The sequence below is a fragment of the Lathyrus oleraceus genome, chromosome 7 (genome assembly GCF_024323335.1).
Source record: "Lathyrus oleraceus cultivar Zhongwan6 chromosome 7, CAAS_Psat_ZW6_1.0, whole genome shotgun sequence".
NCBI lineage: Eukaryota > Viridiplantae > Streptophyta > Magnoliopsida > Fabales > Fabaceae > Lathyrus > Lathyrus oleraceus.
The window spans coordinates 418,950,482-418,966,443 of NC_066585.1; the positions used below are offsets into that span (position 1 = coordinate 418,950,482).

At 34.8% G+C, this 15,962-nt stretch overlaps 1 protein-coding gene across 1 annotated transcript; it reads left to right on the forward strand.

The window, feature by feature from the left end:
* The first annotated feature begins 14,853 nt into the window (after window positions 1-14,853).
* On the forward strand, window positions 14,854-15,723 carry LOC127104140 (uncharacterized). The gene has a single exon (XM_051041343.1). It carries the CDS (start codon window positions 14,854-14,856, stop codon window positions 15,721-15,723), a length of 870 nt encoding a protein of 289 aa, XP_050897300.1.
* Window positions 15,724-15,962: the final 239 nt, after the last annotated feature.

Genomic DNA, 15,962 nt, shown 5'->3' on the forward strand with positions numbered 1-15,962 from the left:
AAACAGGACAATGCTCGTGGGAATTCAAAACCGCAGCAGGGCATATGCAGCAACAACATGTATCATGTATTCTCATGCTTCCAACACAAACAATAGCATAGTAATGGTGTGGCAACATCATTTATCAACCATGAACAAAATAAACCTAACCAGCCTCAATGCTCATGCAATAACTAACATCAACTAACATCAAAATGACTTAGCACAAACATACATCAGCATGGATTTAGCAAGCAGTCAATAGCAATTTCCATCATTATGAACTCATTCAAAAAAAAATAAGCATCAAGCAAGCAGCATGGCATTCATGTTGCATTCAAAAACCAATCATGAACAACAGCATACATCATACTCATGAAATTTCTTGACAGGTTTTAGGGTTAGAACAGCAGTAAGCAACATCATGAGCCAAACATCAACCAGTATTAACAAATAATCATGGCCTGGCATAGTGATTTTCAAACAACATGTAACAAATAGCAACCCACCCAACATGAATTGGAGTTCTGGAAAATAGTATAAGGGTTTGTCACAACAGAATATTCATCATCACTATGAACTTGGAAAAAAAAAAAATGGACATGCCCAGAACAGCCAATTAAGCATAACAATAGCATTAGCAGACCTTAAATAACAAAATTCCAACCATGGTTGTTACTGAACCTACAACAAATGAGTAAATCGATGGAAAATAGATTTGTATGCAAAAATGAAAACTCAGATTTCTCCCTCATGTCACAACCATTTCATTCAAAACAAATTGCATTGAAACTAGCATACCAAGACCTTTCAGAAACATAACATAGCAGGGCATATGAGGGAGGTCGATAACTTACTTGGTTTGGAAGAAATCGTAGCAACAGTTGCGTATGGATAGAATAAGGTGCAAACAGGTGATGCTTATGCTTTGTAGTGAAGGATGCTGAAGCTTTTCTAGCTCGAGAATACTTGGAGCTCTTCAAATCTCATCTTGCCATTAAAGGGTGCTTGGAAAAAACAGAGGGAGAAGGAGGTTGTACAGCTGGTGTTTGATGGTGGAAATGAACTCAGTATGTTGTCCAAGTGATGAATCAACCAAAGGTTCCTTGGAGGTTTTGAGTTTTGTGAGCAGAAATGTGGTTTTGGCCAAAGAGCAAAAATGAGAGAGTGAGGTTTTCTGGTTGTGGCTGCTGCAAAACTAGGGTTGGTTTTGACAGAAAAACAATTATATATCACCTGTTTAACATCACTTAATTAAATGGTAAGCTTGTTTAGTGTAAATGCACTCATTTGCATTTTTGCTAATTATGTCCAAATGAAGTGGAGGTGTGTGTTTTGCTGAGAATTGGGCCTGCTACAGGCTGCAAAAAGGACAACATGTTGCTGTTTTTGGTTGTACAGAAAATGCTGCACTGGTTTTGGTTATGTGAAGCCAATTGCCAATTTTGTCAATTTTGCATTTTGGTCTATAATGGTGATGTAATGGTGAAATGAGCAAGGTTTAAGGCTTGGAACAAGTCACAAATAATATATGGAACATTTCCCAATTGGCAAAATCAAGAAAAAGTCAAAGAAGCCAAAAGTCAAAGTTTGGTCAAACTTTGAATTTAAATGCAAAAGGTCCAAAAATGCCATTTTGAATGGTAAGGTTTTAAGTCATGAAATTTATATTTTTGGAAAGAGGATGAAAAATGTGGTTTGTAGGAAAAAACCCCACCAAATTTGGCCTTATGGTTGGAGAGTTATGGCTTGTTGAAGTTCAAAAATTGGTGAAAATGATTTGATCATATCTTGACAACCACACATGGGATTTTGATGTTCTTGGACTTTTTGAAAATGGGAAGACAAGATCTTCAACTTTCATGTTGGGCAAAAATTCATTTGAAGCTTGTATCATGATGTAAGTTTAAGATCAAGAAGTTTCCATTTTTGGCAGTTGAAATTACAGGTCCACTTTCTATTTCTGGAAAATTTTCTGATTGACTTGATTTTCTTCCATGATGAGGTTGATCATGATAGATGAGGTTTATACAAGTATGAATGAACTCCTTCAGATCAATTCTATCCATCAAATCTTTGATTAAATCAACTGTTGACCAAGTTTGACTGTCTGTTGACTTTTCTAGGGTTTTGGACTGATTGAACTTCTTCTGATGATTTCCAAACCCTAATTCCTTGAGAACTTGACCTCAAATGATGTCACAAGATGTATGAACTTTTGATTGCTGATCATGGTGCCCAAATTCTGCAAGAATGGCCACCATCCATTGCTTTGACTGATCAATGACTGACTTTAACCTAATTTCTGATGATTGCTTCCACTGCAAGCAACAAGGTTAGACTGACAATATTTTTGTACTTTTTGAATGATAAACATATGAAAGCAAAGATATACAAATGCAAAGTATGTTTGGTGATCAAGAAACAACCCACAAGGCAATCTATCCACTAAGAGGAAAGCACAGGCATGCATTGATCCTTGAGGCTATGATATGAATGATATGGGCCATGAGGGATCTTAGGGCCCAAAATTGGGGTCTTACAGAATGGATGTTATATCTAAAGATTACTCGCGAAAGGATAAAGGGAAAAATAAAAGAATAGATAAAATGCTCGGTATGGATTTGGGCCCTCATGCCTACGTATCCTTATAGTGAAATAAGGAATTCAAAGCTCGGTAGCTCATAGAACTAGTGATGGGAGGTGAAAATAATTTGTGATAAAGGTATGGTCTGAACCTAGGGATTGTATGATTCGAACTCCAAAAAAGGATGAAATCTGAACAAAAGAGTAAAACTAACGTTAACCAATATGTGGTTAGTCGGAAGCGTTCACCACCATATATGGTATGGCTGAAAACAAAGAGAATTAAGTGTTTGGTTTCACATCACAAACATCTCTTGGTTCACAATCAGACACAAGTTGAGCTCAAAGAGATAGTGTATTTGGCTCAAAGATAACAGGTATTTCACATGAAGTGAATAAAAGTAGTAGATAATGAATGGAGGTCGTGATTAATGATCCATGGAGATGAACGAAGGAAATAAATAAATATGTTCGTGGAATATTTGAACCCTCGTGCCTACGTATTCTCACTGTGAAATGAGAAAGTCAGAGCTTTCATAGTTCAACCCACTAGGGTTGGTAGCAATATATTGACGAGGCAAGAGAAATGATGGTAATCAACCACAATGACAAATGAGATATGATTGGCCTACACATGAGATGATTTATAAGGCAAGATATTTTTCTAAGAACGAGAGGTATTATAAGACGAGGAATGAATAAGAAATAATTGGCTCATACACGAGAGGATTTACAAGGAAAAAGAGCTTCGTCTAAGCACAAGAGGTCTTATAAGACGAGCAATGAATAAGAAATGATCGGCCTACACACGTGAGGATTTACAAGGCAAAAGAGCTTCGTCTAAGCACAATAGGTATTACAAGACAAACAATCAATATGGAATGATTGTGGGGTTTACCAAAGCACAAGAGTACCGATAAGGCAAACAATGATTGACTAGAGTGAGCCTAAGCACAAGATGTCTGATAAGGCTCACAATGATTGAACAGGGTTTGCCAAAGCATAAGAGGATTGGCAAGGCAAACGATGATTGGGTTGATTGATTAGGACTCAAAGACTTTACCACAAAGGGTATCTGAATATGAAGGAGAGTACGATTAGTGATCCAAAGAAGAAATAATGATTAGTGATCCACTAATGAGAGAATGATTGAAGTCTAATGGTGCTTCACTATTGAAGTGCTAAATGATTGATGTTTGAAGAATACTTGTCAATTATATGATTTAAATGACACTAAAGTCTATGAACAAGGATGAATGCTTTGAATAACTAGGGCCTACGCCCCGTACGTAAAGTCACTCTAGATAAGGGTAGGAGAAACTCCATATTATCATTCATAATTACTTAAGGCTCATAGAGTACAATTTGAATTACATTTTCCAAGTGTTGATAGAAGATCCTGATTGTTGATCCTGATGATGCAATGTTGCTTGTTATGGAAGAATACTTAACAATCATTTGACGTATTGTTCTAAAGTCTATGAATAAAGGTGAATATGATTAGCAATGGGTTCATTTGTCCCTTACCTAAAGATATTCAGAATGAGTTAAGGAATTATCCACCCTCACTCCTTCTCTATTGCTTAAGGCTCGTGACGCACAATTTGAATTATAATTGACAAGTGTTGAAGATGAATCTTTTTCTTGTGCTTGATGTTCACAGTCTTCACAGTCTTGTATGATGTCTTCTTTGACTTGAGATCAAGTAGAGTGCAAGTGTAAATGTCCTCATTCAATTAAGTAATCAAGGGACTTATGATCACCCAATTGAATATGAGTCCTAAGGGAATCAGTAAATTGTTAAGGACGAGGTCAAAACAAAGTCCAATATCAAATATATTTAATTGATCAAGGGTGAACTTGATCAACTAATAAAGGGGAAAAGATCATGTTAAAAACATATTAAGCACATGGAATTATGGAAAAGAAATAAGGCATTAAAAATATAAATTTAATCATGTCAATTCTAATGTCTAAGTAAACATGAAATGAAATTAAAAAGAAATTAGCAATTAAACTTAATTAAAAGCTAATCCTAATTAATTAAATCCTACCAACTAAATCTAATTAAAATGAAATTTATCTATTAAAATTTATATTTAAATGTGTATTTTTAATATTAGAAAAAAGAGAGATTAAAAGAGAAAATTAGAAACAAAGCAACATATGTCTATTTAAATTATGCATTTTTATTTTCTTCATTTTTACATTCCCAACAGGTCATGTTTAAAGCATCATAAAGTGCTCATTTCTTAATGAAAATGGACAAATAAATATGCGTTGGAAATGTCTCATGGTATACAACAAAATGATATTAAGAAAAAATGAAAACAGAAACAAAATTGATGCTAAACAGAGTCATAAAGTTTACAAAAAAACTACTCTATTCATTTTCTGCATTTTGTATTTTCAACTAGCCATCTTTGAAGCATTATAAAATGGTCATTTCTTAACGAAAATGGACAAATAAATATGAGTTGGAAAAGTCTCATGGCATAAAACAAAATGATATTAATAAAAAATGCAAACATAAACAAAGTTGATGCTAAATGGATCCATAAAGTTTACAAACATAACTGCTATATTCATTTTCTGCATTTTTTGTGGTTTTAACATAATTGTGATTTGTGTTGTGTTTTGATTATAAATCAGTTTTTGTATACTTTTTGACTTAAATTACAACTAAAACAATCACATCACATCAAAGAACATTAGTGTATGAAAGATTGTCGGTAAAAATGAAGAAAAATGTGGAATTCGTTATTGCACGCAAGGTGCTCGGTATAATGTTTCTACCAAGTTTATTTTCTTTTTGGCTTGAAATAAGTGATTGTCTTATTAAGCTATTCACAACAGTGGCTTAAATTAATCAACAAGCAAACATCCAATAATACATGGCAAGACTATGGAAAATATGAAGGATTACGGATTCCGATTAGTGTTGAAAATCGAAATGTCGAAGAGAAACCCGAAATACTTCAAGAATACACTCCTTTAATCCAATTAATTCCAAGATTGATGATTATTTTTAATGATAAATTAATATATAAGATGAATCTTGGATGTATAATATTTATGAATAAGCTTGAATTGATGAACTTTGCATGATGATTGTGGTTGAATCTTGATGAACTTTAGATGATGATTATTGATAAACATGTAGAAATTGTTGATTGATGATTTGTGGAAATTGGATTATGGCTTAGTTCCACCATTTTAGAATTTAAATGTGAAGTTCTAAATGGTGATGAAGATGAACTTTGGTGATGGTGAAGGAGAAGATGAATTGAGAGAGAGATAATTTGAGAAAAAATAGTGGGAAAAAAGATGGTTTAATTAGTTTAGTTAACCCCCCAAAATATGAAAAATAACATGTATATATAGACTTGGTAGGTGAATGATCACCCTTGAATTGTGATCCAAGTAATAGGTTTATCATTGGTTAGAAATTAATTTAATCATAAGTTGCGGACCACCAATTTCAACCATATGATTAATAGTTAAGAGTGGCTAGGACTGAGTGAAAAAAAATGAAAGTTGAGATTTGTGTTTGTTTGGAAGTTTTGTGTTAGTTTGGAAGTTATGGTAGTTAAGGGTTAATCAGATAATTAAATTATTATGATGAATGAGGTAGTTAAAGACCATTGATGTTGGAGTTTAGCAAAAGTACCAAGTTAGGATGTAAGGCAAATGATCACTATTAAATAACTTAGATTTTAATGCCTTTGGTTTTTCACCAGTTTTGTCTTGAATTTTGAGTGACATAATCCATGACTTTTAGTGCTTTTGAGAAATAATTTTGTGTTGAAAATAAGCACTCTTGAATCAAATTCTTAATTTTTGGGCTTGAAATAATGTTGGAAAGTGTTGAAAAACAAGTATAGAATTTGTTAGAAATTAGCACTTGTCATAAGTCATTTGTGATGATTGATGATGAATCCCTTGATCAAATTCTTGTAGAATAGGTCTAGAAAAATTCACAAGTCAAAACCGAGTCAATGATCGACAGTTGACCAAAAGTCAATAGTTGACCAAAAAGTCTACTTTGCCAAAAGGATGTAGTTTTTTATCCTTTTTTCTTGTAATCCATTATTTTCTAATAAATGAATAAAATCTTATTTTTATTCCAACTTTGCCCTTTCCTTTGAATACAAGCAGTCTTCTGAATTGAGTAACAATCATTCTAATCCCCTAACTAACCATAAATCTCAAATAAAGAGATGATCCGCACCACAAGTAATATAAGAAATAAGCCCGAATGATCATCAAATAATATCCACTTTGAAAATCCACTTAAACCGATAAATTCATCATCACCGATCTTTTGATCTAAATTTGTTACCATATGAAAATGTCAATGAATGCATGATCAAATAGAAAAAAGTATGCAAATGAACAAAACCATAAGTCAGGCGAATTGAATAAAAAAGTAGGGCAAATTTTGGGGTATGACACTAAGGTTGATTGAACCTTCAACACTTCAAACATTTTGATGAATGATCAATGGATCATTTTTGACACTTTGAGGTGTTGATATGTTGCTCTTAGTTGATCATGTTTGAATGTCTTGATGACTGGATGAGACCTTTTGTTGCTTAAGCTTGCCCTTCCATTTTTCATATGTGTTGCACTGTTTCAAGAGACTAAATTTGTGTTAGATCTCTAACATGCTTAGCACATAGATTGTTATCGACCGACCTCAGATAGGTGTGGCTTCTACAGAAGTCCACTTATGATTTCTTAACATAGCGCTAAAGTGTTTCGACTCGATTAAATATTTAATTTTGATCATTGACCACTAACATTTGGAATTTAATGTGTGACTTATATCTTATTTGACTTTAATTTGTGATTACTTCAATGATGAAACCTTTCACACTTCAAATCATTGATAGCTGTACGTTTCAGTCGATTCAATCTTCTTTGGTTCAAACATGTTGATAAATGATCAATGGATTTTTTTTACACTTTGAATCAAATATAGGTTATCTCTTAGGGCGCCATATTTTGAGTTCTTTGACTTCTAGATAGATGATCCCTAGGTGATTAACTTATGCAACTTAATCTCTAACCACTAATTTATATCATTAACCATTGACCTATTGACCTAATCTTATGTTGTCATTTATTTGTTGTCATTTATTTTCTTGTTATTTATTTCCAAGCACTTTATTCTCATTCTCATCACGAGTGTATCTATCCCATACATATTTATCTTATTGTCATTAATTTATTGTTATTGCATAATCAAAAAGAACAAAAACATGATAAAATAAAAATACCAAAAAGATGCATTCATTTGTGACCCACTATTGGACTTAAAGGACTCATTAGGACCCTTGCACTTGGACCTTGGATCTTGATTCTTGACCCATTGCTCTTATTTGGAATTTCATCTGTGACTTTAAATTTTTTATTGTAAGAATGGCATTCATGACACTATTCTAGGGAGACATGTTCTTAAGCCCATTATCCAATTGTTAGCATATGTCACTTTGCACACACAAGACTTTCTCTTAGACTCCTATACAACGAGACCCTTTATTTCTCGCATTTATTCCCTTGTAAATATCCATGTATCTCACAATTTCAAAATAATAATCAATAAACCCTTATCCAACGTCAAGCAACATTTTCTTAATCAAATTCAAAATACAATAAAAATACTATTAGAATTGTGCGCCACGAGCCTTAAGTGGTGGAGAATGAGTAAGAATGGAGCTTTCCTACCCTTACTCTGAATATTTTGGACACAAGATGCTTGGATTGTTTGTTTGAAACATTCACCTTTGCCCATAGTCTTTAGTGCATTTCTAATAAAAAAATCTCTTTTCAAAAACCATAAAACAAACATCAACTCATCAAACCTTATTTTTGCGCCTTAGGGCATCACTCTGAAAAACCCTTTTTCAAGGTAAAAATAACCAACAAACAAACCTTTTCTACTCTGAACTATAGAGCTTTGATTCTTTATCCCCCGATGATGATACGTAGGCACAAAGGCCACAATCCTTGGCAAGCACAATAATAAAAAACCCAATATCCCCTCCCCTTTTTTTTCTGATAGTAAGTAAGAATTAAGATATATAAACACCCATTTCACGTAGAAAACTTATATGGTACCCATCGAGTACGATGAATGTGAGGGGTGTTAATACTTTCCCCTTACATAATCGACTTCCAAACCCTAATTTGATTGTGAGACCAATAATTTTATTTTTCATTAGAGGGTTTTATCGATTATTTTCCCTTTCCTCTCTTTTATGGAATAAATAAAATCCGGTGGCGACTCTGCGTCAGTCCGGTCAGTTTTTGAATCGCGATAATTGTGATGAGTAAAAAGTAAATGACAAGAAAATAAACATCAAAGTAAAATTGGAGATGTCAGTGTTAACAATGAGAATTCTTTTTGGGGGTAGATATCATCATTATGCATCTATCATGCACATCCATAGGCCAGTAATATGCTCTTCTACTTAGCGTATAATATCATCACTTGTTACCCTCATTTGTATCTCCTCTCGATCTCCATGTCATGAGATCACAACATTATCCAATAAAACGATATATGTTTGTCATACCCCAAAATTTACCCTCTTTTTTCCTACGTTTTTCTTAGTTTCATTTGTATACATGGAATCATATCATGCATCATCATAAATTTAGCATGACCTTTGCATTAGGTCGTTGGCTCACAAGCATGATCATATTCTTGGTTTGATCTTAACATTATGATTTTTTTTTCCATTTTGATTTACTTATAAACTAACCAAAGGATCAATAATAGATGGTACTTGTTTGTTCCTTTTTCATATAGGTGATCATGCCTTAATTTAAGACAAAACAAAAGGTCATTTTGGTCAAGAAAGATACAAGTGTAGTTCATTGATTCAAGGGTGGTTCATGTATTTATTTCCATGTCATTTTATACAATCTTCAAGTCATCCTCAAGATCATTCAAGACCTAATCAAGTTTTCTTCAAGGTATTCTCATTCCATCATTATTTTGGCTTGGGATTCAAGAGAATTTCAAGTTTGCATAAGTTGGCACAAGTTTGGTTGACCTAATTTGCAAGTATGGCTTACTTTTGGCCCAAACCTCATAACTTCTTCAATTTTCAACCAATTAAAAAGCTTATTTGAGCCAAGTGTTCCTAATGAGTTCCTCTAAAACTTATCTTCAAGGCTCAAGCATCAATTCATCCCCTAAGGACCTCAATTTTGGAAAGGTCTAAGTTGCCAAATTGGGCCAACACCTTGTCACGACCCCCACTTTACACATGTGCCATTTCCAACTCAAGCACTCAATTAGCAAACTTCTTTGTGCATTTTGTCAAGCTCATAACAAAGATCATTTAGCTTAAGTTCGGCTTAAAACTCATGAGGGAATCAAAAGTTATGGTGTCATGAACTTGGAGTCTCAAGATGCCTAAAACATGTCAAGATTGTTTGACCAAATACCTGACCTAGAAGGCATGTCATGACCTCAACTTTCAACACTTGCCATTTTCACCTCAGACCTCCTTTTGATGTGGTTATTGTTATATTGGATTCATTGTAATGAGATGAACAAAAGGCATAAAGAAAATCATAAAACACACGAGTGAATTTTATTTGGCCTTACTTCAAACATGGTGTCATGGACTCTGTTTTGGATGAAGCCCGAATTTTGCAATTATATGTCATTTTTGATTTTGGGACCACATGCATATGTGCACCTTGTTTCTGATGCTAAAACGCATGCAACCCAACACAAAAAAACCAGGTTTCATCATCAATTCATGCTTTTCACTCCTCATCACACACGAGTTTCATCTTGTAAATGTCAACCCTAGCTCACACAAATTCCAAATCTGTTTGGCATGTGCGAGCTTCCCATTTCGTTTCCTATAAATAGGGGAGTGATTTACCTTCATTGGAAAGCTTGAACAACCAGAAAAACCCTGCCTCACTTGAACCCGATATCACTCCAAAACCAGTTTGTGGTTTCTTCGATTCAAGCTCTTTCAACCTCAAATCTTTGCCCAGAAAGATTCATCGGCATCATCCGAAGCTAACTGCGTCATCACTTTGCCTTGGAACCTCCTGCATCGTGCCTCCCATTTCTTCCATTATTAACCTTTTAAGCTTCAACTAGAAAGGTAGCTACGAGTTGAAGCCTTAATTCCCATTCATTTATCTTTTGTATTAGTCATTTAATTTTACTTTGAGCATTTAGTATTCTTCGTGTTTTTGAGCAAAAGTCTCCCTGCTCATTTAATTTTACTCTGATGCAGGGAGACATGAACAATGATGTGTTACAAAGCTAACTCCATGCTTGGGAGTTGCTAAAAACACTAGTTCATGGGCCTGGAAAATCAAGTTGAAGGTTGAAGATGAAGTTGAGTTGTGCGCGTTAGGGCGTCGAATCCAAATCTCAGCCAATCACATTGCGCCAACGCATTTTTTTGAATCTTTTAACCGTTGGCGCCTTATTTCTTTTTATTTTATTTTTATTTTCCTTTTTCTTTTATTTCATTTCTATTCCAATTAATTTCTAACTCAATTTTAATTCAATTTGATCCAAAGTTTTTACACAATGTCTCTAAAAATATTTTGTATCACATACATTTTTCTCCCATTTTTTAAAATCATTTTTGTATTTTTGGTTACTTTTATTTCATTTTTTATTTTTAATTTCGTTTTGCAAATTATATTTTAATCATTTTCAAACCTTTTTGCATCCAATTTTTCAAATCCATTAATGAATAATATTTGGGACTTTGTGTATTCTTCTTGGTCATTACTTATAGTTTTGCTTATGGTTTGAAATTTTCTATTTAATTTCCCATTTTAAATTATTTTAAATCTTTTTTATATCATTTTTAATTCAAATTTTCTCATTCTTTTGACTTTGCTTAAGTTATTGTTTGGTTGATGAGATCTTCAACGTTTCAAATCATTGATAGATGGTCCCTTGGTTGATTTAATCTTATCTAATTCAATATTTTAGTAGATGATCATTTGATCATATTTTTGACATTTTGAGTTAATGATAGGTAATCCCTTGGTGTAGCATATGTTTGAGTCCTTTGACTTGTTGATAGATGATCCCAATGTGATGACTTAAATTTTCCCTCTAACGTCTAACACCTAACATCTAATTTCTAAACCTTTAACACTTTACATCCTTGCAACTTCTGTTCTTGCAATTTATTTTTATGTCTCATTCATCATCTCATTTCATACGTTATTAATTTTGTCTTATTCATCTTATGCTTCTTATCTTGTGTTTGGTTTTCCTGAAAATCTCAATGAATCAAAACATGATAAAATGGATAGACTTGATCCTTAATACCCATACTTAACTTGGAGTGATGTTTTAAACTTTTGACTTTGGACTTTAGACTTAAGAATTAGACCTATGCTTGATTGGTAGTAACCTTGGACTCATTGACCTCTTGATCACTTACACCTTGTTCACCTGTTGAACTTTTGAACTTGTGATCTTGTTATCTTATTTTTGTTCATTGCCTTATACATCGGCTTATCACCTTTGTTTGTTTAGGTTAACACACATTTTCAGCCACATGGCTTACTCTTGGGCTACCTAACAATGAGACATAGGCTTAGTACACTTTTGCATCCACATGACTTACTCTTGGGCTACCTAAAAATGAGACCCTAGGCTAGTCTTTGTATGATCATGCATTGTGTTTTATCCATCTCCTCCCTTTGATTTATCTTGACCAAATTCCATTTGATAAACTATATCCTTTGACTTTGCACACATTCCCTTTTGTCTTTATCAAGTGACCATAAGTCTCTTGGTCACTTGATGGGACTTGTCTTTGCTGCTTTGGAGCTTAAGATTCACTATAAGTACAAGACCTCAAGCTCAAGTCAAGGCACTATCCACCTGCCTCATTCCCACAGAGCATCCATGAGAACCTGTTTCAACAACTTGTCAGACATTGACAAGGATTACATGTCATGAGCCTTATGCAATCAATAAGGAGTGAGAGGGAGCATTCATATCCTCATTCTAAATATTTTGGGTACGGGACGAATGAACCAGTTGCTCAGAGTACTCACCTATATTCATAGACTTTAGTTCAATTCAAGTCAATTCATTATCAAGTCTGCAGCTAGCCTTGTGGTTCACCATCTAAAGTTCCTCTTGGTTTAACCACCATCATTTTCTTTCCCTTTTTGGGTTAATTAACTTCATGGTTCACACCCCTTTCATGGTTTTGACACCACCTTTTATCTTTCTATTTTTGGTTTTGACACCACCTTTTATCTTTTTGTTCTTGGTTATGACACCACAATTTGGGTTAATCACATTCATGTATCACACCCATTTCCTTGGTTTTGACACCACTTTTATATTTCTGTTCTTAGTTATGACACCACAATTTGGGTTAATCACCTTCATAGTTCACACCCTTTTTTTTTGGTTTTGACACCACTTTCATATTTATGTTCTTGGTTATGACACCACAATTTGGGTTAATCACCTTAATGGTTCACACCTTTTTTCTTGGTTTTGACACTATTTTATATTTCTGTTCTTGGTTATGACACCAAAATTTTGGTTAATCACCTTCATGGTTCACACCCATTTTCTTGGTTTTGACACCGCCTTTTATCTTGGTTTTGACACCTATTTTATATTTTTGTTCTTGGTTTTGCCTTGGTTTAAACACCTCTTTAGTCAGTTTCTAGCCTTTTCTGATTTAAACACCACTCCCAATCATATCTTTCTTTCAGTCTTAGTCTTCCAAACTACGAAGCTCTGACTTCCTTATTTCACTATGAGGATACATAGGCACGAGGATGTGAATCCTTGGCGAGCACTTTTCTTTCCTTTTCCCCATTTCTTTCTCTGGTTCCCCGAACTACGAGGCTCTGACTTTCTTATTTCACTATGAGAATACATAGGCATGAGGTCTCTAATCCTCCTCGAGACCTCTCTCTCTAACCCATTTTTTGTTTTGTAGGTACATGAAGATAACAACACCCATCCAAGCAAGAGCAATCAAAACAGTTACCATGGGGTACCATGGATATGAGGGGTGTTAATGCATCCCCCTTGCATAACCGACTTCCTTACCCATTTCTCTTTTCCCTTGGGTTTTATCGATATTTTCCCTTCCCTCTTTTGGGATAAATAAAGTTCGGTGACGACTCTGTTGTATGTTCAATCGTGCGACGCGTTCGGGTATATTCCGGCTAGCTTCAGCTGACGACTCTACTAGGGATTGCAACCTAGTTCCAAGAAGGAGTCGCCCCTAGTTTGGATTTCTTTCCTGTTTCCTTGGATGTTAATTTTCATGTTTTTCCTGCTTTTATCATCATGTTTGTTTCATTTATTTTATTGCTTTATATTTGCTAACCCATTATGGATATTTGTATTTTGATGTTGTTGGGTTGGGTTGATGTTACTTGAGAGAAGCTCTACACCCGATATTGAGTATACACACATGATAGACTCGTGGATAGTCGTGTTGACCTATGTTCTGCGTGTTGGGTTGGCACCAGACCCACACCCATACTAGATCCACTTGGGGGTGCTTTGTCCTATGAGAATTCACTACGGCAGAGTATTTTTATTTGAATCCATGAATTTGGGAAGCCTTTTAGGGATTACCTTTGGAGACTAGTACATACCTGTGAGTGGGATATTGGGTTGTTGCAGGAAATCTAGCTCCTATATACCATGTTTCTCATGTGACGTCGAAACTTTGAACCGACATAAAGCAGAATGTTCAGATTATCCAGAATGTTCCATGTTGTTTCATATCATATCATAAATCATCATTACATCATATAATTATTTTTCATATGCATTACCAGGGAACCCGAGAGCCTAGTTTGTTGTCGAGTACTCAAAGATGGAATGAATCCTGGCAGAAGAGGTGTGTTCAGTTACAAGTTTTTGGGACCTCAATTGAAGACTTTGAAGGGATCGGGAACTCGTCTAGTTCTGGATCACAAAGAACATTTTAAGAAGACCCATGGGAATCTCATAGGTATTCTTAACACTTAAGGGAATACTATAGTAGTCCATACTCTTGTGCAGTTTTATGACCCTCCTATGCGGTGTTTCACCTTTCAGGATTATCACTTGGCTCCAACGTTGGAGGAATATTCACATATCTTGGGGGTTGGAATTAATGATCACATTCCTTTCGTTAGTACAAAGGAACTACCTAAGCCTCATCTTTAGTCGAAGCCTTGCATTTGAAGAAGAAGGAAGTGAAGCTCAATCTTAAGCCCAAGGGTGGAACTCATGGTTTTACTCTGATGTTTTTGGTAGAGAAGGCCACTGCCTTTGCTGATGTTGGAAGTTGGAATGCTTTCAATGCTATTTTTTCTTTGCTCATCTATGGGATTATGTTGTTTCCTAGTATGGAAGATTTTCTGGACCTAGAATTTATTCACATCTTCCTGTCCAAGAATCTGGTTCCTACACTTCTTGTTGACACTTACTACTCGATTTATGTAAGAACTCAGAAGAAGAAGGGTACTATTGTGTATTGTGTTCCTCTATTGTATAGGTGGTTTATCTCTCACCTACCCAACAAGAGTCCTTTTGTCGAGAACAAATGTTATCTTAAGTGGTCTCAGAGGATTGTGTCTCTGACTACTGAAGATATTCTATGGTACTCTAGAGTTTATGATGATGTCAAGGTCATTCTTAATTATGGTAATTTCCCTAATATGCCCCTCATATGTACAAGGGGTGGAATTAACTATAATCTGAGGTTGGCATTATGTCAGTTGGGTTACCTGTTGTTATACAAGCCAGACCTCGAGCATGTGAATGAGTTTGTTTTGTATGAAGGGTTTAACAATATGGAGTCACTAAAGAAGATCTTCAAACCTTGGAGGGAGTTTCTTCTTCAAGGAAGGGTTGAGTTAGGGAAAAGGAATTTCATTTCCAAGAAAGCTTATACGCAGTTGGTCAAGGTCAGGGTTGAAGAAATTATGTTTCCATTTCCATCTAATCCATCTATGAACATCCAACAACCTATAATTACAGTTGTTCCTACCTCCGAGGTTGGAAAACTTAGGAAAACTATCAAGAGCTTAGAGAAAGAGAATGCTGACCTCCAATCTAATCTTGGTAGGCTTACAAGGGAGAGGGAAGAATTGGAGCTTAACCTTAACTAGAAGATAACAATGACACTCAAAGCAGTGGAGGAAGTCCAAGAGGAGCAAATCAAGAGGATGAAAGTAGGTGAAGCCTTAAAAGGGGATTTTGACAGCCTATTTTCCAAGAAGAAACACCTTGCAGACACACAGTATCAAGCATGTGAGATAGAGATCAGTTTCCAAGACCATCTTAAGAAACTTCGAGAATAATTAGAGAGTTACAAGAGGGAATTGAAATAAGAAAGAATTTTTACTAA